The sequence below is a fragment of the Rhinoderma darwinii genome, chromosome 1, assembly GCF_050947455.1.
Source record: "Rhinoderma darwinii isolate aRhiDar2 chromosome 1, aRhiDar2.hap1, whole genome shotgun sequence".
NCBI classification, from domain to species: domain Eukaryota; kingdom Metazoa; phylum Chordata; class Amphibia; order Anura; family Rhinodermatidae; genus Rhinoderma; species Rhinoderma darwinii.
The window spans coordinates 30,789,070-30,814,286 of record NC_134687.1 but is presented as its reverse complement, the minus strand read 5'-3'; the positions used below and the strand labels follow the sequence as shown (position 1 = coordinate 30,814,286).

Below are 25,217 nucleotides of genomic sequence, written 5' to 3'. Positions count from 1 at the left end.
TAGGGCCACTGTTTTTTGGCTTTCCCAGCCTAATAATACCAGCCTGTGGCCACCCCGTGTCAGATGGTCGGGTACCGGATCGCACCTGGCTCTTCCTGGCACCCCTGGTGGTGGTGGGTACCGGGGTACTAATGGGGGTAAGTGTCTTGAGAGTGAATAGGTATCACCACCAGCCAGGACGCGATGTCTATTCATACTCCTGACACTTCGGTAAAGTTTCTTGGGGACTTACTCACACAGCACGGCGTGATCTCGCAAGATCACGTGTGCTGTCATTCACAGAAACTTTACCAAAGTGTTGGGAGTGTGAGTAGACATCGCGTCCTGGCTGGAGGCGATGTCTATTCACTCTCAAAACACTTCGGTAAAGTTAATGTGGGAGTATGTGACAGTACAGCGTGATCTCGCGAGATCACGCTGTGTTGCGAGTACTGCTAAAAATTAATGGAGAGAAGTGTATGACGCTGATTGGTCAGCGTCATACACTTCTCTTTACATCGCCCAGTTGCTAAAGAAGTAAAAACACGCCCAGTTGTCTATTAAGAAACGAATTAGCATAAATCTAAAATTGTTCATAACTTGCTCAAAATTGATCGTTTTTCAAAATAAAAACCACTGTTGTTATCTACATTACAGTGCCGATCATATTATGTAGGCAATTATAATGTGATGACAGAGCCTCTTTAACACCACACACGAACCTGGCCCACATTATAACAGCGTTTTTCAATTTTCCCTCATGCAATCTCCAGCTTCTGTCCACCATCTTGACTGTACAGATTACATTAGACATGAAGCAGCTCTGGTAAAAACATCTCTCAAGATGTCTAGTCCAGGCACGACATAGGGAATGGGCCTGATCACATGTAGCAAAAGCTATAGCTATGTAGATCATTCCAGATTTTGAGCATGATGCTTGAGAGCCACAGATGCAGGTCTAAGGCACAGGAGAGGCTACAGACTGTGCCCTGTGCAGCAGCATTTATGTCACATGCCGTGTGCAAACTTCAGCCTGCTACAGGGAGAGGCAGAGATGATTATTTTTATTTGCTAAATGACACATTGTGCAAATGACTGCAAGGTCTAGGATTCTTTCCTGAGAATCTGCTTGATGCGATTAGGTCCATCCATGAATGTCTTCACTAGTTGCCCTAAGCGGTACTTACAATGACCAGACTTAAGAAATGTTAGAAGACTGCGGATCTCTTAAATGTTGCTGCCTCCCCACTGTCCTAAAAGGGTAATCTTTGAGATGACATTTTTAATATATCTTCATTTTCTGCAATGGAAACAGGGCATACCAGCCCAACCAGGGCTATACAGGGCACTCTATGGAAAACCATTGTCTAAATGCACAGAATTTTTAATCAGATAGAGGGCTAGTGTTCGACCCTACCATAAAGGCAGACCACTCACTGCAGTGCAGGGTAAACTCTTTCAAATTGTTTCTCCACTCTGCCCTATAGAGGGGTGTACTGAGTGGATATTTGACATACATATGCCCTATTAGGGTATAAGGAAAGGGATTGACTTCTTGAGACAATAATTTTAACAAGAGAGGAAGACTTACGGACTTTCATTTGCTTATATTTTTTTAAATTGGGGCAAATGCCCTTTGATACATATAAATAAAGAGATAGTATGTTTGTTTTGAGTCATTCTCCCAATGGCTGTAGGAAAATAAATTTATTTAAATATGGATAAACAGACATAGCATGGTATCAATGACAGCATTCGTTATTTCAATAAAATGCATATCTAATCAAAAATGTGATTTACCCCCAAAAAATGCAAAATGAATACAATAAAAAAAATATTGTGATCTTTATTAAGAATTTCTCCCAGCCATAATGTCTCCTCGCACACATGCACGGTTCAGTGTCAGGATGGATTTGTCATGTGTATTCATGAGATGAGCTGTGTGTTTAACACTTAGGCTGCCAGAGGGAGCTGGTCCACAGTGCAAAGCAATGCATTGCCAAGCCCAAACCAGCAGCAGAAGAGTTAAGGGGATGTCCTTATGAAATGTTGCTCATCTTCAGCTCAGCCCCTCCACAGATATGCAGTCACACAGGGTTCTCCGCTCTACCTTGAGAAGAAGTGTTTCCGTCTATAAAAAAGAGAGAGAAGAGAAAGACGTCATGTTATTAATCACTGATAAGTATAGGTAGTTAATAATATCGCAGAATGACCAGGGACAGTATAAGGGGTGGCAAACTGGGCAATTGTCTAGGGCTCTCATTTTCAAGAGGGCCCAAGGACTGGGCTCCCAGGAAAAACGGTCAGTTCCAGTAGCCGGACAGAGTGCGCATTTATACAGAGTGCTCTCTCTGACAATAGATTAAAATGAACCCTAAATACACCCAGTATTATTCATTGCTGTATGGCAGTGTTATTTGGTGATGAATTGTTGTATTATGTGTGGACTATATGGCAGTATTACGTGGGTACTTTGAGGGAGTATTATTTGGATACTGCATATAATTTGAGCACTGTATGGATGTGTGGGCTGTATATGGCAGTATTATGTTGAGGCACTATATGGCGGTATTATGTTGAGCCACTATATGGCGGCATTATATTGAGGCACTATATGGCGGCATTATATTGAGGCACTATATGGCGGCATTATGTTGAAGCACTATATGGCGGTATTATGTTGAGGCACTACATGGCAGTATTATGTTGAGGCACTATATGGTGGTATTACGTTGAGGCACTATATGGCGGTATTACGTTGAGGCACTATATGGCGGTATTATGTTGAGGCACTATATGGCGGTATTATGTTGAGGCACTATATGGCGGTATTATGTTGAGGCACTATATGGCGGCATTATATTGAGGCACTATATGGCGGCATTATGTTGAAGCACTATATGGCGGTATTATGATGAGGCACTATATGGCAGTATTATGTTGAGGCACTATATGGTGGTATTACGTTGAGGCACTATATGGCGGTATTACGTTGAGGCACTATATGGCGGTATTATGTTGAGGCACTATATGGCGGTATTATGTTGAGGCACTATATGGCGGTATTATGTTGAGGCACTATATGGCGGTATTATGTTGAGGCACTGTATGGCGGCATTATGTTGAGGCACTATATTGGGGCATCATGTTGAGGAACTATATGACGGCATTATGTTGACACTATGGGAGTATTATTTAGGCATTGGATGTCACTATTTTTTGGGAAATATTACACTAAAATATGATGGTGTTATGTGGGCACTATATGGTTGTGTTCCTTGGATAATGTATGGAGGCATTATTTAGACATTTTATAGTGCTATTATTTGAGCACAGAATGGCTGTACTATATGGGCATTGTGTGGAGGTATTACTTGACATTGTATGGCAGTATGGGTAAATATGGGTATATATACATTTTGTTGCACAGGGCCTCAATTTGCTTAAACCCGGCCCTGAGAATGACTGAACTGTGCATTCACATATTCATAGGTATCTCGTGATTAAATCCGTACTTACATGACATCGGAAATTACTGTATGTACAAATGTTGTTTTTTTTATCTGACAGTATACACTGTTTATACTGTATCTTTGCCTAAGTGGTAATTTGTGAAAGTCCTTAACCCCTTTCAGCCAAAGCGCTTTTTTTTCATTGTAGTTTTCTTCTCCTTGCCTTCCATTGACATAGCCGTATGAAAACTTATTTTTTGGCGGAATGAGTTGTAGTTCTTAATGTTACCATGTAATGTGCTAAAAAACTTTAAAATAAAATTTTTTGTTGAATGGAATAAAACCAGCAATGATTTTTGAATTTTGATTTTACAGCATGGAGCTTTGTTAGGGCTTGTATTATGTGCGGCAAGTTGTAGTGGTGACATTTTGTGGAGCATATGACTTTTGAATCACTTCTTATTCCATTTTTTTGGTAGGCGAGATGACCAAAAAAAAGCAATTCTGGTGTTTGTTTTTACGGTTCGCCGTGCAGGATAAATATTATTATATTTTAATAGTTCGAATCATCACGAATACAGTGATGCCAATTATGTTAATTTTTTTATTGTTTACATTATTTTACAGAAAAAATGGCAAAAAGTTCAACAAATTCATGCATATATTCTTAAAAACGTATTGAAACTAAGTTTGATTTTTTTTTAGGGGGACTTAAATATGCAATTTTTGGATCGCTTATACAATACACTGCAATTCTTACGTATTGCAGTGTATAGTGCTTTTAAAGCTCTCCAATTAAGCTCTTAATAGGAGGACCAAGATGGCATTAGGCCCCCACCTGCCATGACAATCCATCACCACCCTGCAATTGCATCATTGTGCGGGGAACGATGGGATGCCAGAGGGCTCCTCTCTGTCTAATTGCTTAGAGGCCACTGGCGCTTTTGACCGTGGCACTTAAGTGGTTGAACGGCCTGGATCGGAGTAAGCTCCGATCCTGGTCATTAGAGCAGGGCAGCAGCTGTAATATAAAGCTCACACCCGCTGCGTATGGAGTGGGCTCAGCTCATGAGCCTGTGCCATACTTCCCCCGCCCAACTATGACGTTCATGTACTGTATGTCAAATGTCGGGAAGCTACTATCAATGTTTGTCTATGGAGATTACATGGCTGCAGTGGCGGATCATCATTAGGGCGGTACGGGAGGCCGCCCCGGGCCCAAGGCTCCCAGGGGGCCCATGGCTGCCCGAAGCGCACATGACCGCACGAGCCCCCTCATGCCCGGTGGTGTCACTAGCAACAGAGGGGGCCCCGGTGCTAGCGGCAGCCACATTTACTTGTATCTGAGTCCTCAGGACTCAGATACAAATGAATACTATAGGCTGCAGGCCACGTTAGGCCTGCAGACTATAAGGCGCCGGGAAGACTCCCTGCGCAGGCCGGCGTGATGACATACTGCATCACGCCGGTCTGCGCATGCGTCTCACCAGGCGGATGCGCATGCATTCGGCAGGAGCTGCCGTCGCGGGAACAAGGCAATGTAAGTACAATATATATTTTTTTAGGGGGGGCAGCACTGTGTGGCCCTATATACAAGGGGGAGCATTGTGTGGCCCTATATACAAGGGGGGAGTGCTGTGTGGCCCTATATCCTATATACAAGGGGAGAGCACTGTGTGGCCCTGTATACAAAGGGGGAAGCGATGTGTGACACTATACAAGGGGGGAGCGCTGTGTGACACTATATACAAGGGGGAGGGCTGTGTAGCACTATATACAAGGGGGCGCTGTGTGGCGCTATCCACACGGGTATGTGTGTGGCACTCTCTACAGGGGGGCTGTGTGGCACCATCTATAGGGGGCTCTGTGTGGCGCTCTCTCCTGGGGGGGCTGTGTGGCGCTATCTATAGGGGGCTGTGTGTAACGCTTTCTATAGGGGGGATGTGTGTGTTGCTAACTATAGGGGGATATCTACAGGGGGGCTAAGTGTGGCGATATCTATAAGGGGCTGTGTGTGGTGCTTTCTACAGGGGGCTGAGTGGTGCTATCTATAGCGGGCCATGCGTAGCACTCTATGAGCTATGTATGGGGACGAGCGCTCATTACTACGATCGCTCGTCCCCATACATTTCTATCATGTCGGCAGCGCATCTCCCTGGGCAATGATCGGGAAAGAGCTTTTTGTGAGCATTTGCCTGATAATTGGCCCGTGTAAAAGGGCCTCAACAGTGCCACACAATGCCTAACTAAATACGACCATTCAGTGCCAAAATAATACCGCCATACAATGCACAAATAACAGCTCCATGCAAAAACTAATGTAATAACAGTGCCATACAATGTCTAAATAATACCGCTATACAAATAATATTAGGATTGGTGTTTGTAAGCCTCGGATCTGTGGTGCCCCCTTAAGCAGAAGTGGCTAAAGCGCCTTTTCTTAAAGAAGCACTCCGGCAAAATCTTTTTTTTTTCCTGTTTGTAAAGTAGGTTAAGTAAAAAGGTAGTGAAAGATGTTTTCTTACTGGGGATTATCCGCTCTGTTCGGGGCCATGGTTACACCACGTGACCCGCACTGTGACTCTCTGAATTCTACAGCGTCTGCTGTGTGTTATGGCAAGCTGGGTGCAGGACATTGATCATGTTTCACCGCGATGTCACTAACGGTTGTGCACCCTGCCTTGGTGCAATCTTCTTGTGATTTTAGCAAAACCAATTTTTTTTTGCAGCGGAAATATGAAATATGTTAAATTATAAAGGACTGTTGTTTTGGCCTTTGGGCACTCGCCCTTTGTGCCCTCCCTATAATCTAGCTTTGGATGTGATTGCTTTTGTCATACGATACATACCCGAGAGTCCAGGTTGTAGGCTGTCTTTTTGAGGTCTTGCAGAGCTCTTTGCATAAATTCAAAAGCATGGCAATCCACACAGGGGCGACCTGAAAAAAATATTTAAAAAAAAATCAATTAATTCTCAAGAATTGGGTTTATTAATTTATCCAGATTTTGACTTCAGGAAAATGTGGAGTATCTATTATTCATGAGAATGCTATGGACTAGTGGGGAACAATGTTTCCTCTAAGCTTCGTGCTATGGAACTGTTACCATAATCATCAACATTAAAAGAAAAAAATGCTGGAAATAGATCACTCTGTGTGTAATGAATCTATAGAATATATGAGAGACACTTTTTGAATTGAATTACTGAAATAAATTAACTTTTTGATGATATTCTAATTCATTGAGAAGGACTAGTGTATATAATATAATAATATATAGTATTTTTTGAAAAGTAGGTTCCGGGGAACACCCAATTTTTTTGCAAATGCTCTTAGGGGTACCATGAGTTAAACATGGGCAATGGAGAAAAAAGGAGGGATCCGGCAGGTTTACAAGCTTGTAGATGTGTACGGTGTGGGGGATAAAAATTCCCAAATTACATGGAAATGTTGCTTTATATGCTTTATTGGATTTTGGGCACTCCTTGTCATTGTAAATAGTATGCAAGCATAATACTGCACTGTACCTTTATGATTTGCTGTTGTCCGCTGTTATCTGCTGTTTTACACTAGGTGGCATTGCAGAGGGGGAGTAGTAAGTCCGGCCACTTTATATTGCACAGTGTATTAAGTGTTGAGCTGATGTCATGTTGTTTTAACTCGGTTCCTTTGCAGGTCTAGCAAGGGATGGTTGGCTTACTGGTTCTATCTAAATTGTAGGCGTCGGGAAGCAAGGCCCAAGCGCCATTTTGGGGCGGAGCTTAGTGTATAAAATTACAGGCCCTCAGGCTTATTGGGACTATGACTGTTGGCAAGGAAGGGGTTAATATGGGTACAGCAGGGCTAGGGGAAGTTTAGTTCCCCCCCTCCTTTTATTGATGGCAGGGTAGCCTATAGGGCTATAAGGTCCCCTCCTACAGGGCATCATTAGAGAGATCAAGGGCGGGTTTACCCCTCCTCCTTGCCTGGGTTTATAAGACAAGGGTGGGAGGGCATCTTCCTCTTTTGGCCGTTACTTGTCCCACCCTCCTTCCCTGTTGACTGTTTATATGTGTGTTTTCAAAAAATAAATAAAAATATATATATATATATAAAAAAAAGAAAAACTATATATATATATATATGGGAAGAACAAGGATAAAAAAAAGAAAATAATAATAAAAGAAAATATAAACCGTATGTATATTTAAAAAAAAAGAAAAAACAAAAAAGATAAGAGTAAACGGTTTTACGGAGATCCGTGAGGTGATTTCTGACATCTGGTAGTTATGGACGTCCTCTTTGTCCTTCTGCCAGGGCGATTTGGTCATTTTATTTTCTGTTTTTTGTCTGTTTTTTCGATTTTGTATTGGAATACTGGTGTCACAGCAGGCGGTGTTTGGTAGAGATCTGACCTACATGCCCTTCCTTAGGCGGGCTGGCATTCGGGTAATAAGTTATGGTTATATATATATATTCTTTCAATCAGTTACTGTTACAAAAAGCTAAGCAAAATAAAAAATATAAATATAATAAAGCTGTGGTCGACCCTCGTGTCAACCCATGTTATAAAATAAAGAAAGCCTCATTTGATTTATTGTCATAGTGTTATGTATTTCTCCCTAGCCAAAATTGAGGTATCAGTGGTATGCACACAGTCCAGCAGGGAGCCCGCCAAACAGTGTTCAGAGTGTGGACTAAGGCACATGAAATAACAAGTCTGTGCAGGAGGGAGTGAGGAGCAGTGACAAGATGTAGTGCAGATGGAGATAGAAGTAGGTACATGCTCCCACACAGTCCAAATTGAAGGTCTTCGGCCGAGCGACGTCCGGCGCCATTTTCTTGTGGACCGGAAGCCGCGGCCGGACAGTAAGATTCTACTTCCGGTCGCGGCTTCCGGACTGTGTTCTGAAGCAAGCACGAGGAGCGGAGGGAGCAGACGGACCGGAGGGAGCGGCGGCAGGAGCAGGTAAGTTAGGTCTGTGTATGTACGTGTTTTAGTGTGTGATTACTACTGTATGTAAACCTACTACACTGTGTGTTAGCTCAAAAAATGGCGACACACAGTGTAGGAGGTTTGACCGTTCAATCCCCTCCTTTCTCCTGGCACTAGCCAGGATAAGGGAGGGGGGATTCTGTGAGCTCACTAGAGCGAGTGTGTATTCTCAAATTTTGCAGCATAAAGCAATGTGGTTGCTTTACCACATGCCAATGCTGCAATTTTGGGAATTGCTCCATCTAGTGACCAGCACTGGGAAATGTTATAAATTAGAATCTAATTTATAATATTTCCTGACTCGTGAAAATTTTTAAAAAATTAGAACAATGTTTAATCATTTATACACTAACTGTTTAACTAAAAAAATATATATATATTTCTAGCGACACATTCCCTTTAAGGTCTGCTAGACCTGATTATAGACAACCAGCAGCCGCCATTACGTGGCATACTGGGCCTGAATTACCAGACCAACCCCTGTACCAGGGAGGGGCGCTCTTGGCTCTGTCTGCAACCAGTATACAGCAAGCCAGTCATCACCTGCCCACCCTGGACCATTGCATTGCATATAAGACTTTGCCTCTCAGTGGCTACTGAGAAGAATTGTTGTCATTTTATGCTGTGGTCGTGTGTGTGATATTTCCCACCGGTCTGAAAGTAAAGATGTGTTTTGCCATCACCCCTGTTTTTGTATCATCTATTACACAACACAATCTTTTCCGGGCCCGACAGAATTTGGGGCTCCACCTTACAGATGCTCCACCCAAGTAGATCAGCAGGAAGCCAATTCTACAGTTATTCATTAGGCGGAAGAGATGCGTATCTCAGAAACACCATGATGCACTCCACCTCACACCTCCTACTATAAAACGCAATACAAAAGTAGAAGTATATCCTGCATTCTACAACCTGCGGCCTAGTACACAAGGATCACAAGAATTTGCTAACCCGTTTCCTGGGGGTGGTAGACTGAAGACCTGAGGCAATTATCTTTAGAAAACCACAAAGATCTCCACCACCACGGCACAGCTGCAAACCTGATGCTGTGCAGATATAACAAATTCCTTTTATTATAACAACCGGAAGTCCTTAACCAAGACATGAAGACCTCAACAACTGAGTCCCCCTGTGATTTGGTTGTGCCAGTGTGCGTGTCAGGTTTCACAATCTGAGGTCTACTGTGCCGCTGCGAGTCACTGAGGCATCACCATCTGCCACACGGCCTACCCAGCACCACTGTGACTCAACTGGGTTGCACCACACTCCCTGCAGAGGATGCCCTCTGACCAATTTCACCTTTGTGAGTCCACATGATGGCACCTACTACCTTTCATGGATAGTTCTTGCACTAGACAACAACAACCTATTTATTTCAATGGGCACTGTGTAATGCTTCATTACCCCTGTGGTGGTGCTGCAGGGAAATTGAACATTTAAGACAAGGCTTCCCCATAGATTACTGCTGATCGCTAGGGGTCCCAATAGGGGTGAACTCCACGGGGAAAACCAGGGTTCCCTCAGGCCCAAACAGTACAGGCTCTTCTTGCTGCGGTCTTGGTGCCCATTACCACATGCCTGCTCCTTCCTCCCCTTCTTAAAGGGAACCTTGCCATTACATGCCCCGTTGACAGTTCATGGGGTTATTTAAATATCGGGCGCCAAATATAACGGCACCGATATCTAAATAGCGGAGGAGGGTAGGAAAAAATGTAAAGTGCCCCAAGGTTTGTTCAGCCGTGCCCATTACATGCTGCACAAAGGTTCTCTTTAACTCACCACCTCTACAGGCGCCACATTAATCAGAATTGAATGGTGCAGCCAACTTGCCAACATGTTCGGCCCCTTCTCGCTGCTTAGTTGCCAGGATAATCGAATTACTGAATGCAGCACTGGCTCTAGAAGCATCTGGTTGCCCAAAAGAATAGTGACCAGGGACAAGGGCATCACATACAAGATGGGAACAAGGGACTGGGGAACTACAGGACACACTGAACAAGGAGAGGGCAGACAGATCAGGGAACACTACACAACAGACTAAGCACAGACCAGCGGCCGGGCATTCCCTGCTGGAGTCCGCACCGGCTATCCGCAACTAATCCGCCATGTCTGAACATTGTATCCAGTGTAGACAACTGTCTGTGAACTAAACAGACAGCACTCTACAGGCTGATACATTTTGTAGCATTGATACATTGTAGCAAAATATGAGGACTGGAGAGAGATTGTTGATGCTCCACAAATTCATCTCACAGGGGATTGTCTAGACTAGATAAAATTCTAGCTTTCTCTAAGCTGTAAGAAGTGTAAGGCTGGATTCACACATGCAGTTTTCGACGCAGTTTTGGTTTCGTTTTTATAGCCAAACACAGAAGTGTATACAAAAGAGGAGATGTACAAGTCTTCCTTTTTTACTTTACTGGATCTACTTCTGGCTTTCGCACAAAAAAAAAAACTGTGTCAGAAACTGCGATTTCAGCCTTAGTTTAATTTAAGAATGTTTCCATTCACTAACAGCAAGCAGAAATCTTGAAAACAATGTAAATATAATTTGCAAAGTATAAAAAAAATGCAATGAAATAAAAAAATAAATGCACTAATATAACAATTGAAATTGAAATGAAATAACACCGATAAGAATACCTACTTTCTGGTGGAATTGTGGTGCCAGGCAGCTCCTCTGCTTGGACGAGCTTGGTGAATGGCAGACCCATCATTATCATCAAAAGGAAGAGGGCATAGATCCTGGTTGTTGTGTTTCTATACGACATGGCACTTTATCCGTGTTTCTAGTCCCCCTGCAACGAAACAGAATGATTTATCTTGTTAAACACAGAGAGCAAGTGAATAAACACCGCTGCCACCTCTACAAAGCATGCGATTAATAATAAAATGGCTGCCTGGGCTCCATTAATAATGTATCTCATGGTAGTTTGTAAGATCATTAACTGTGGCATCAGATACATGAAAGTCTATGTTAAAATGTCTCGTTTTATATGTAGGTCAGATGCGGATATTACTAGAAAGAATGTTTTGTATTTCCTTTCTCTGCAGTACGTCTGGGAATAACTAAGAAGGTTTAATATCTTAAAGGCAATGTGTTGCCAGAAAAAGATGTTTGTTTTTTTTTAATTAAACATTTAGTGTGTAGGTGATTAAACATTGTTCAAATTTTTTTTATTTTTTTCACGAGTCAGGAAATATTATAAATTAGATTCTAATTTATAATATTTCCCATTGCTGGTCACTAGATGGCGCTATTCCCAAAATTGCAGCATTGCAAAATTGGGTAAAAAGCCCTCGCTCTAGTGAGCTCTCAGCATCCCCCCCTCCTTTATCCTGGCTAGTGCCGGGATAAACGAGGGGTTTGAACGGTCTAACCTCCTACACTGTGTGTCGCCATTTTTTGAGCTAACACACAGTGTAGTAGGTTTACATACAGTAGTAAACACACACAAACACGAACATACATTGAAATCTCTTACCTGCTCCTGCCGCCGCGGCTCCCTCCGGCCCGTCCGCTCCGTCTGCTGCCGCTGGTCCAAGTGCACAAGTCCGGAAGCCGCGACCGGAAGTAGTAATCTTACTGTCCGGCCGCGACTTCCGGTCCACAGGAAAATGGCGCCGGACGGCGCCAATTTCAAATTGGACTGTGTGGGAGCGGCGCATGCGCAGTTCCCACACAGACGGCGTACACAGAAGTGGATGGGACGGGAGCCGTTCGCAGTCCCTATGGGACTGTGGCTGCCGTATTCCATGTCTGTATGTGTCGTTAATCGACACATACAGAAATGGAACAAAAAATGGCAGCCCCCATAGGGAAGAAAAAGTGTAAAAATAAGAAAAAAGTAACACACAAACACACAAATAAATACAAACGTTTTTAATAAAGCACTAACATCTTTAACATATGAAAAATAAATTTGTGATGACACTGTTCCTTTAAAGGGCAACTCCAGTCAGAGAGGAAAATTCATCTTCCTATGCGTCTACCTAGGATAAATCCTGAGGTGTAAATACGGAGGGTGTGTCAGGAATACACAAAATACTTTCTGTAATTCAGTGGGTGACTACACATATCACCCCATGAACATGGAGATCCAGTGTAGTCACCCACTGGGAATGCTGTGTAAGACAGCTCAGATACCTGTGATATCTGGCAAGCAGGGCCGGCGTCAGCACCCGGCGAACCCAGGCAAGTGCCGAGGCCCACTACCCTCAAGGGGGCCCACTCGGTTGCCGGGTGCTGACACAGTCGTCGCGGCTCTCCTCATGGCTGCCGTCCTGGCTTCCCTGGGGAGTCCAGGGGCAGATTGGGCCGGGGTTCCGCCAGTAAATTTTTAGGGCCGCTCTCCAAATTTTTTCCCCTAAACTCCCCCCACCGCGGCCGTGCTATTCCTTTAAGATCCCTTATCTAGCAGACGTGCGGCAATTGGCACGTCTGATAGAACACGCCCCTCCTCTCCCCTGATGCTGCCCGCACTGCCAGAGCGGAGCAGGAGCGCCGGAGAGAAGATACCGAGGAGAGGCAGCCGGGCTGAGACTAAGGGGAGCGCTGTGTTAAAACAACTGAGCGCTACTCACTGCACTCAGCCTTCTGCGCCCCTGCCCCTTATTAATTTAAAAAAGTCATCGCCGGCCGACGCTGGGGATTTTGGCTGTTTGCAGGGGGGGATTTTGGATGATTGCAAAGGGGGAGGGTTGTCTGTTAGCAAGGGTTTTTTTTGGGCTGTTAGCAAGGGGGGATTTTGGCTGTTAGCAAGGGGGGGGGATTTTGGCTGTTAGCAAGGGGGGATTTTGGCTGTTAGCAAGGGGGGGATTTTGGCTGTTAACAAGGGGGGGATTTTGGCTGTTAGCAAGGGGGGATTTTGGCTGTTAGCAAGGGGGGATTTTGGCTGTTAGCAAGGGGGGGATTTTGACTGTTTGCAGGGGGGGATTTTGGCTGCAAGGGGGGGATTTTAGCTGTTTGCAAGGGGGTCTAAGCATCTCGCTGACTGCAAAGAGCTCTAAGGGGGGGATTATCTGCAAGGGGGTGTCTGAGTATCTATGACTGCTCAGAGCCCTCAGCAGTCAGAGTCAGACCACCACACATGCAGTATACTTCTTCCCCATAGAGCCCTCAGTCGGATGCTCAGACCCAGGGCCGGCATCCGCACCCGCTGCCCTTTGGGGACTCACTAGGCCACCCGGTGCTTCCATATGCTGCATCATGGCTCCTCCAGGAGCGGAATCCCCGGCCAGAGCGTTGCCCACGCTCTTGCAGGGGATTCCGCTCCTGTAGGAGCCCCTGACAACACTGTCCATGTATGGACTATGACATCAAGTGCTCCTCTGGAACCAAAATCCCCGGCCAGAGCGTTTGGCAACGCTCTGGCTGGGGATTTCACTGTTAGAGGGAGCCACAATGGCGCTATCTACAGGGGGGGTGAGGCACTATCTACAGGGGGCTGTGTGTGGCATTATCTACAGGAGACAGTGTGTGGTAATATCTACAGGGAGCAGTGTGTGGTAATATCTACAGGGAGCAGTGTGTGGCATTATCTACAGGGGGCTGTGTGTGGCATTATCTACAGGGGGCTGTGTGTGGCATTATCTACAGGGGAAAGTGTGTGGCATCATCTACAGGGGTCATGTGTGTGGCATTATCTACAGGTGGCTGTGTGGCAGTATCTACAGGGAGATATGTGTGGCATTATCTACAGGGGGCTGTGTGTGGCATTATCTACAGGAGATGTGTGTGTGGCATTATCCACTGGGGGCTGTGTGGCTTTATCTACAGGGGGCTGTGTGCACCATTCTCTACAGGGGGTGTGGCATTATCTACAGGGGGCTGTGTGCCATTATCTACAGGGGGTGTGTATGGCATTATCTACAGGGTGTGTGGCATTATCTACAGGGGGGTGTGGCATTAGCTACAGAGGGCACTGTATATATGTTGGCATAAACTGGGGGCCTAACCTCCATATGGGGGCATAAACAATGCCTAACTTTTATATGGGGGCACAAACTGGAGGCCTAACTTCCATATGGGGGCACAACCTGCCGTTTTACTGCAGCTTTAAGTGAGTTTCCCCGCAAATGGGCCCACTAAGTCTACCTGGATTCTTCAGGTAATATGAAGGATATGATAATATATAATGTCAAAAGGAAGCCCTGATTTTTTACTGGAGCTTCCCTTTAAGCACAATATTTGCTGAAGCTTTGTTTCTGTAGTACTGAATGGATCATCTATGCAGTGGTTTCACAATGTCTAATACATTGAGTCTTTTGAAAGGGCAAACAAATATAATCTGACCATCCCGGCAGTGGGGTACGTAGAGAAGAAGAGGCCCCATAGCAAAGCATAAAAGGGATTTCCCTCAAAAAACTTTAATGTCATATCAATTTGCTATGCCATAAACATCTTATCCGTGTGGATCCCAGATGGTAGGGCGGCAACTACCCAATGGGATTGGGGCACTGGGTCTCCTTGTTCTTGGGATCGGTGGGGTTCTCTCAACTAATAAGATCTTTATGGCACAAATGTTTATTGTGGAAAAATAACCCCTTTAAATTTGGGCACCATTAACACCACTAAACCCCTCTATACCTGGGAGAGTAGGGCCTGCTGCTGGTTTGCCTCCGAACACCCCCTTACTTTATCCTTGGGCCAATTCCCCACCTCATTGTGTGCTAAAGTTGCAATGGCCATGGAGAAGGAAAAAGGGCATATGGAAAACTAGGGCTGGGCCTCCTTCCTCCAGTGGCCTTATGGGCTACCTCTATGGTATGAATGCCATTCATCTCAGGATCTCACAACCATGAATCATTTTACAGGCTTATCACCTGATGATGGGGATCTCATAAAAGTGTATAGTGTATAGCATGCAACGTAATGTTTATGTTTATCTAATGTTGTGGGTCCTGGCTTGTGCTATGCCTACCTTGTGATTCAAATAGCCGTATGAGAAAATTGAACAACTGTCATCTGTCAGCAGGTCTATTCTCTCCTGCACTGATGTCTAACAGCAGAACAAAAGAGTCTGGGAAAAGAGTCTGAATGGGATCTTCCTGGTAGTGCAGGAGATAACACATCTGCATAACACCATAGAAGAATGAAGCCAAGACAAAAAGTACTGCGCACCACTGATCACCAGGGACTGAGCATAGCATTGCTCCACTGGTCACCAGGAACTGAGCATTGTCCAAATGGTCACCAGGGACTGAGCAATGCACCACTAATAACCAGTGACTGAGCATTGCACCACTGATCACCAGGGACAGAGCATGACACCACTGGGCCAACTGGAACAATACGCCACGAAACCAAAAGAGACTGACAATGGAAATAGGACACTTGCTCAGTGAATCAACAGGGGCTAATTAGTATTCCTCTGGGTCTCCCAGGATCTTCCTGGTAGTGCAGGAGATAACACATCTGTATAACACCATAGAAGAATGAAGCCAAGACAAATAGTGCTGCGCACCACTGATCACCAGGGGCTGAGCATTGCACCACTGACTAAGAGGGACTGAGCATTGCTCCACTGGTCACACCAGGAACTGAGCATTGCCCAACTGCTCACCAGGGACTGAGCATTGCCCAACTGCTCACCAGGGACTGAGCATTGCTCCACTGATCAGTGGGGACAGAGCATTGCTCCACTGATCACCAGGGACAGAGCAATGCTCCACTGATCAGCAGGGACAGAGCATTGCCCAACTGATCAACAGGAACTGAGCACTGCCCAACTGATCACCAGGGACTGAGCACTGCACCACTGATCACCAGGGACTGAGCACTGCACCACTGATCACCAGGGACTGAGCATTGCACCACTAATCACTAGGGACTGAGCATGACACTACTGGGCCAACTGGAACAATATGCCACGAACCCAAAAGAGACTGACAATGGAAATAGGACAATTGCTCAGTGAATCAACAGGGGCTAATTAGTATTCCTCTGGGTCTCCCAGGACTGTATTTTCTTTTGGGTCACTAAGATTGGACACTTGCCAACTGAGCCACAGTACCCCAGTCTGCACACCGTACATACACTACCGTTCAAAAGTTTGGGGTCACTTAGAAATTTCCTTATTTTTGCAAGAAAAGCACAGTTTTTTTCAATGAAGATAACATTAAATTAATCAGAAATACACTCTATACATTGTTGATGTGCTAAATGACTATTCTAGCTGCAAACGTCTGGTTTTTAATGCAATATCTACATAGGTGTATAGAGGCCCATTTCCAGCAACCATCACTCCAGTGTTCTAATGGTACATTGTGTTTGCTAACTGTGTTAGAAGGCTAATGGATGATTAGAAAACACTTGAAAACCCTTGTGCAATTATGTTAGCACCGCTGTAAACAGTTTTGCTGTTAAGGGTATGTGCACACGATGAGAGGCATTTACGTCTGAAATGACAGACTGTTTTCAGGAGAAAACAGCTGCCTCGTTTCAGACGTAATTGCTCCTCCTCATGCGAGGCTTCTCTGACAGCCGTAAATTTTGAGCTGTGCTTCATTGAGTTCAATGAAGAACGGCTCAAATTACGTCTGAAAGAATTGTCCTGCACTTCTTTGCCGAGGCTGTATTTTTGCGCGTCGTCGTTTGACAGCTGTCAAACGACAACGCGTAAATGACAGGTCGTCTGCACAGTACGTCGGAAACCCATTCAAATGAATGGGCAGATGTTTGCCGACGTATTGTAGCCTTATTTTCAGACGTAAAACGAGGCATAATACGCCTCGTTTACGTCTGAAAATAGGTCGTGTGAACCCAGCCTTAGAGGAGCTATAAAACTGACCTGCCTTTGAGCTAGTTGAGAATCTGGAGCATTACATTTGTGGGTTTGATTAAACTCTCAAAATGGCTAGAAAAAGAGAGCTTTCATGTGAAGCTCGGCAGTCTATTCTTGTTCTTAGAAATGAAGGCTATTCCGTGCGAGAAATTGCCAAGAAACTGAAGATTTCCTACAACGGTGTGTACTACTCCCTTCAGAGGACAGCACAAACAGGCTCTAACCATAGTAGAAAGAGAAGTGGGAGGCCCCGCTGCACAACTGAGCAACAAGACAAGTACATTAGAGTCTCCAGTTTGAGAAATAGACGCCTCACAGGTCCTCAACTGGCAGCTTCATTAAATAGTACCCGCAAAACGCCAGTGTCAACGTCTACAGTGAAGAGGCGACTCCGGGATGCTGGCCTTCAGGGCAGAGTGGCAAAGAAAAAGCCATATCTGAGACTGGCTAATAAATAAGTGGGAGATTTGTACAAGGTAAAAGGGATTTTGAATAAGGAAGGCTATCACTCCATTTTGCAACGCCATGCCATACCCTGTGGACAGCGCTTGATTGGAGCCAATTTCATCCTACAACAGGACAATGACCCAAAGCACACCTCCAAATTATGCAAGAACTATTTAGGGAAGAAGCAGGCAGCTGGTATTCTATCTGTAATGGAGTGGCCAGCGCAGTCACCAGATCTCAACCCCATAGAGCTGTTGTGGGAGCAGCTTGACCGTATTGTACGCAAGAAGTGCCCATCAAGCCAATCCAACTTGTGGGAGGGGCTTCTGGAAGCATGGGGTGAAATTTCTCCCGATTTCCTCAGCAAATGAACAGCTAGAATGCCAAAGGTCTGCAATGCTGGAATTGCTGCAAATGGAGCATTCCAAGACCAAAGCAAAGTTTGAAGGAGAAAATTATTATTTGAAATAAAAATCATTATTTCTAACCTTGTCAATGTCTTGACTATATTTTCTAGTCATTTTGCAACTCATTTGATAAATATAAGTGTGAGTTTTCATGGAAAACACAAAATTGTCTGGGTGACCCCAAACTTTTGAACGCTAGTATATATATAACATTTTTTCAGTTGATAAAAACAGTTGTTTTCTTTAAATAAATAACTTTGTTGGTTCATTTATTTTTTCACTAACTGTTTAATTAAAATGTACTTAATTTGTATTTATTTTTTTATAAATTTTTTCATTATGATATTAATGTATTCCAACGCTTTACTGTCTGTGCATATAGATTCACAGGCAGCTGTTAGGGCGGGAAGGTATACACAAAGGACAATCCCTTAAAACTGTGAAACCCGACAAACGCTATGGCCAATGCTGATGCTTGGGGGCAAACCTTCGTGATTTTGCGATCTGAGCTTTTCGCTAATCATGGACATAATCAGCCATTGCCTCGTAAATGTACAGCGATGGGAGTTAAGCACCGGCTCCCAGCGTCGTACATTTAACATGCAGGGCGGGAAAGGGTTAAACGTAAAGATTGTAGTATTATTATTATGGCTTGTCATCATGTAACGGAATTGCTGCAGAAAATTTCTGCAGCAATTCCGCAGAAACTAGCAGAAATTCCGCTGTGGAAAAACTGCACCATTTCCTTCGTTTTTTAGGCTGGGTTCCCACTTAGCGTAAACGCTGCCGAATTTCCGCAACGGAATTCTGTGAAATTAAGCAGCATTTACAGTAACAGCAAATTAGATGAGATTCAGAAAATCTCATGCCCACGCTGCGGAAAAAACCCGCAGCGTAAACGTTAATAACTTGACCTGCGGTATGTCAATTTATGCTGCACTTTTTCTTATTTTCCGTTGCGGGTTTTCCCCATTGAATTAAATAGGGATGCGAAACCTGCAACAGATAGCCAAGTGTTGCGACTTTTGCAGCGTATTCGCAGTGTTTACGCCGGAAAAATCGCAACCACAGAAAATAAAAAAAACTCCTCCATCCTGCAGTCCGGCCTCCAGGGATGACGTTGCATCCCATGTGACTGCTGCAGCCAATCACAGGTTGCAGCAGTCACATGGGCTGCAGCGTCACCCGCGGAGGCCGGACCGGACTACGATGGAGGGACACGTGGCCATAACAACGACCTAAGGGCAGATTCACACGAACGTTGCGTTTTTGCGCGCGCAAACAACGCGGCGTTTTGCGAGCGCAAAAACCATTTGACAGCTGCGTGTGTCATGCGTGTCTGATGCGCGGCTGCGTGATTTTCGCGCAGCCGGCATCATAGAGATGAGGCTTGTCGACGCCCGTCACTGTCCAAGGTGCTGAAAGAGCTAAATCTTTCAGCACCCTCGACAGTGAATGCCGAACACAACAGCGAAAAACCTGTAAAAAAAAAAGATAAAGTTCCTACTTACCGAGAACTTCCCTGCCGTTGCCTTGGTGACGCGTCCTTGGTGACGCGTCCTTGGTGACGCGCCTCTCTTGACATCGGGCCCCACCTCCCTGGATGACACGGCAGTCCAAGTGACCGCTGCAGCCTGTGATTGGCTGCAGCCTGTGCTTGGCCTGTGATTGGCTGGAGCTGTCACTTGAACTGAAGTGTCATCCCGGGAGGTCGGACTGCAGGAAGGAGACAGGAGTAATCGGTAAGTTAGAACTTCGGGTTTTTTTACAGGTTCATGTATTTTGGGATCGCAAGTCACTGTCCATGGTGCTGAAACAGTTTAACTCTTTCAGCACCATGCACAGTGAATGTCTCCCGACGTCGCGGACCGGAATTTTTTTTGCCGGGTTCGGCCAAAACGAGTTTGGCCGAACCCGGTGAAGTTAGCTTCGGTTGTCCGGGTTCGCTCCTCGCAAAGACACTCCGTTTGGATGCTTGGAAACAGAAAAGCACGTGGTGCTTTTCTGTTTACATTCATCCTTTTGACAGCTCGTGCGCTGTTTCAGTCTGTTCGCACGGAAGTGCTTCCGTGCGACCTGCCTGGTTTTCACGCACCCATTGACTTCAATGGGTGCGTGATAAGTGAAATACGCAGAGTTATTGAACCTGTCGCGTATTTTGCGCAGCGAACAAACGCTGCGCAAAATACACAGACTGTGTGTACTGCCCCATAGACTTCTATAGGGCATTGCGTGCCGCGCGAAAACCATGCGGCCTACACGCTGCCAAATCACGCTCGTGTGAATCCCCCCTAAGTATGAGTGGTTTCTACCGCTGCCTTCCGCAGCAGAAATTCTATCCGAAAAAACACGCCACAATTTTCAGACGGAATGTACTGCGGCTTCCAGATCGGATACGCTGCGTGGTTTTTACACGGCCTATCCGTCTCGTGGGCACCCGGACTTACTTCAGAAAATGGTGCGTATTTTGCTACGTTTTTTCCAATGTTGGGGGATGGTGACATCTCCTTTGAAAAACGCAGCAATTCTGTCCACTTTCCGCAGCAAGAATTGACATGCTGAGGTCTGAAAAATAACGCACCGTAGGTAAATTTCTGGTCTGAATTTTTACGCAGGGTGTGGATTAGATTTGTTAAATCTGACCCACTTTGCTGCTATTGTATTCTTCTGTGTATCGTCCGTCCGCGATTCCGAACTGAAAATATGCAGCAATTCCGTTACGTGTGGACAAGCCCTTACTCAGTGCGATACACTTTGAGTCTCTGCAGTACCAGGCACAGCCACACTCGTATGGACGTCACTGCGCTGTAACCCTGCGGTGAAGGCGCTCCATGGGTCATACATCTAAAGATACACCATCAATGTAAAATCCCGGAAAAAAAAAAATCTGGTCCTGGGAAAGTTGGGTTGACAAACAATAAGCTTTCCTAGAGTGAGTCTTGTATAAATAATGTAGATAGTTTGCGATAGAGGGAGGAGGGTATGTCTCACTCTTTATCTAGGCAGATTTGACATTCAAGCAAAAGTTGATCACAACCCCGTCCAGGAGTTGTACGAGGAGCCATATTGGTTGTCAGATAGGTCAAGGTTAAAAAAAATGTTTTCTTGAAGCTTACATACTGTACGAATAGAACTGTAAATAGCCACATTGTGCAAACCATCATTTAAATAGTAGGGACTTGTACTTAAAGAGGCTCTGTCACCAGATTTTGCAGCCCCTATCTGCTATTGCAGCAGATCGGCGCTGCAATGTAGATAAGAGTAACGTTTTTATTTTTTAAAAACGAGCATTTTTGGCCAAGTTATGACCATTTTTGTATTTATGCAAATGAGGCTTGCAAAAGTCCAACTGGGCGTGTTGAAAAGTAAAAGTACAACTGGGCGTGTATTATGTGCGTACATCGGGGCATGTTTACTTCTTTGAGGCACTAAATCAAATAGAGAAAGTGCCTGGGACTGTATGTGATAGGGGGATGGAAGGGGGGAAAAAAGTGCGGGAAAAAATCAGGAGCAGGGATTGGTTGGACAAGGGGATAGAGGAGGGGTTAGGAGCAGATAAATAGTTGAGGTCAAGGGCAGTTCACTATCTTACCTGCTGGAGCTGCAAACGTCCCTCCCGCCCTCCCTCTTTGGGAAAATTTGGGTGTGTAGTTATGGTGTTTTCTCTGTCTTTTAATTTCTTTGGTTTTCTATGCCATGTCTATTATGGCTCGTCGGTTGCTTCCTTTTTCTTTGCGTAGGCGTGTTTCTGTGGTTTTTCTTTGTTTTTCAGATGTCACAGCAGGCGGAGATAGGCTCTGAAGAGTAAAATCCGGAGAAGAACCTACATGCGCGCCGCTTCACAGTGGGCGGCATCACAGGAGATGTGAATAAATTAAGTGGTTACTTCAGGGCCATGTGATACAAAAATGTTTGGTTGTGTTAAATAAAGCTGTGGCCATTCCCACATTCTCCAAGAAACAGGTTTCGTTGCTTTATTGGTTTATTAAATGGGGTAATGATGCATCAGCGACACTTAATATGGGGATAACATTAGTACATGCAGTCTTTACTAGCTGGGCGTTGTGTATAGAAGTATCATCCACTTCTCTTCAGAACGCCCAGCTTCTGGCAGTGCAGATCTGTGACGTCACTCACAGGTCCTGCATCGTGTCGGCCACATCGGCACCAGAGGCTACAGTTGATTCTGCAGCAGCATCAGCGTTTGCAGGTAAGTAGCTACATGGATTTACCTGCAAACGCCGATGCTGCTGCAGAATCATCTGTAGCCTCTGGTGCCGGTGTCCTCGCTCGTCTGACACGATGCAGGACCTGGGGAAGTGACGTCACAGCATGATCTCTCGAGAACACGGCTGTGTCTGCACTGCCAGAAGCTGGGCGTTCTGAAGAGAAGTGGATGATACTTCTCATCAGAGCGCCCAGCTAGTAAAAGAAGTAAACACGCCCCGATGTACGCACATAATACACGCCCAGTTGTACTTTTACTGTAAACACGCCCACTTGGACTTTTGCAAGCCTCATTTGCATAAATACAAAAATGGTCATAACTTGGCCAAAAATGCTCGTTTTTTAAAAATAAAAATGTTACTGTAATCTACATTGCAGCGCCGATCTGCTGCAATAGCAGATAGGGGTTGCAAAATCTGGTGACAGAGCCTCTTTAAGCCCCAACTTTTCAAGCAGGGGATAAACAGTATGCAGAAAGCTGCTGTGCTCCCTCTAGTGGCAGCTAAGGGCACACACAATTTAATTATTTAGCTTTGGCTATGAAGTGGATTTGGAGATCTTACTGCTATAAAGAAATTAATGAGCACAGAGTTTTCAACCTATTTCGATAAGAAGAGAAAAAAATTGTGTGTTTAAGAGATGGACTGTGGACATTCCCTTTAATGTAGGAGCTGCAAAAAAAAGCAAACACAACACCTGGGGGCTCATAGTCTACCAAGTCACCCGGACAGCAAGATTCTAAGAAAGTAATGCAATAACTTAGTTATCTCTCTCTGTACAAATGAATATATGTTATCATTTATGTAGACTCTAGGTAGCTTGTCATCATTATATACAGTGACTGCTGAAGATATGGGTAGTCAGGTGGAAGGCACAGATATAACCTATCCACCAGGTCATAAATTCTATACTGTATATCTGGAAGGAACCTGTTGGTGTTATTGATAGGTAACTTGTGAAATGAACAGGAATTTAAGTGCATATTCATTACTATCAGATAGATAGATAGATAGATAGATAGATAGATAGATAGATAGATAGATAGATAGATAGATAGATAGATAGATAGATAGATAGATAGATAGATAGATAGATATGAGATAGATAGATAGATAGATAGATAGATAGATAGATAGATAGATAGATAGATAGATAGATAGATAGATAGATAGATAGATAGATAGATAGATAGATAGATAGATAGATATGAGATAGATAGATATGAGATAGATAGATAGATAGATAGATAGATAGATAGATAGATAGATAGATAGATAGATAGATAGATAGATAGATAGATAGATAGATAGATAGATAGATAGATAGATAGATAGATAGATAGATTTGAGATAGATAGATAGATAGATAGATAGATAGATAGATAGATAGATAGATAGATAGATAGATAGATAGATAGATAGATAGATAGATAGATAGATAGATAGATAGATAGATAGATATTAGATAGATAGATAGATAGATAGATAGATAGATAGATAGATAGATAGATAGATAGATAGATAGATAGATAGATAGATAGATAGATAGATAGATAGATAGATAGATAGATGATAGATAGATATGAGATAGATAGATAGATAGATAGATAGATAGATAGATAGATAGATAGATAGATAGATAGATAGATAGATAGATAGATAGATAGATAGATAGATAGATAGATAGATAGATAGATGGATGGATGGATGGATGGATGGATGGATGGATGGATGGATGGATGGATGGATGGATGGATGGATAGATAGATAGATAGATAGATAGATAGATAGATAGATAGATAGATAGATAGATAGATAGATAGATAGATAGATAGATAGATAGATAGATAGATAGATAGATAGGTAGATAGATATGAGATGATAGATAGATAGATAGATAGATAGATAGATAGATAGATAGATAGATAGATAGATAGATAGATAGATAGATAGATAGATAGATAGATAGATAGATAGATAGATAGATAGATAGATAGATAGATAGATAGATAGATATGAGATGATAGATAGATAGATAGATAGATATGAGATGATAGATAGATAGATAGATAGATAGATAGATAGATAGATAGATAGATAGATAGATAGATAGATAGATAGATAGATAGATAGATAGATAGATAGATAGATAGATAGATAGATAGGTAGATAGGCTTTATTGCAGCCATTCTGCTCATTGCTTTTTAATGAAGTGAAATGTTACCCGTATGCCAGGCAGCGGAGATAAGCACAGCACATAAAATACACTGCAGGAAAACACTGAGCCGCTTCTCTGTCAGTCAACGCAGAGGATCATTCATTAACCCCATAGTGACTGCCAGGGCCTAAACCACCGACCCTTCATAAGAATGACCTATGTATTTCTCCTTTTAGTCTAAAATAACACATGAGATAAAAAGCAATCACATTTAATAACAGATGCAGCAGAGCTGAGTTTGTAATTCATCATGGTAATATCACAATGTGATTATCTGTGGTTTCCCATAGGATTGGCAGTAGTCCAACTATTTACCTTAAGTCGAGAAATAACCACAGCGCACTATAACAATACAACTAGCATGACAAATTCAGCTCTGCTACATCTGCCTATATTTACAGCCTTTATGTTGCATCATCCCCAGCTCTTCTATTCCCGATAACGTCAGCTCAGTTTGATCTTGACATTGTGATTTCCTCTGGGTACATTATAGATTTAGCTACATCTACGCTATACTATAAGGTTGTAGTGTCGGCATGCAAGTCCCAATGATGTGTGAATATATGAATATCCGCAGCGATGGATGATTGTACCTTTCCCCTGTTTTTCTTTTGTCTTCTGGGTATCAGAAATGGCTGCTCCGATCTGCTAGAAGCTCAGCATTTGTGAGCGGGTGCTGTGTGCGCAGTGAAGTAGGTGATGCTTGTTACCATGGCGAGCCGTCATAGC

At 43.9% G+C, this 25,217-nt stretch overlaps 1 protein-coding gene across 1 annotated transcript; it reads right to left on the bottom strand.

The window, feature by feature from the left end:
* Positions 1-1,644: 1,644 nt before the first annotated feature.
* On the bottom strand, positions 1,645-25,217 carry LOC142724025 (NELL2-interacting cell ontogeny regulator 1-like). The gene is made up of 4 exons (XM_075848953.1): positions 25,082-25,217; positions 11,052-11,202; positions 6,281-6,369; positions 1,645-2,110 (listed from the first exon to the last, which is right to left on the bottom strand). The coding sequence occupies exons 2-4, from the start codon at positions 11,173-11,175 to the stop codon at positions 2,039-2,041; spliced, it is 285 nt and encodes a 94-aa protein (XP_075705068.1). The 5' UTR covers positions 11,176-11,202; positions 25,082-25,217; the 3' UTR covers positions 1,645-2,038.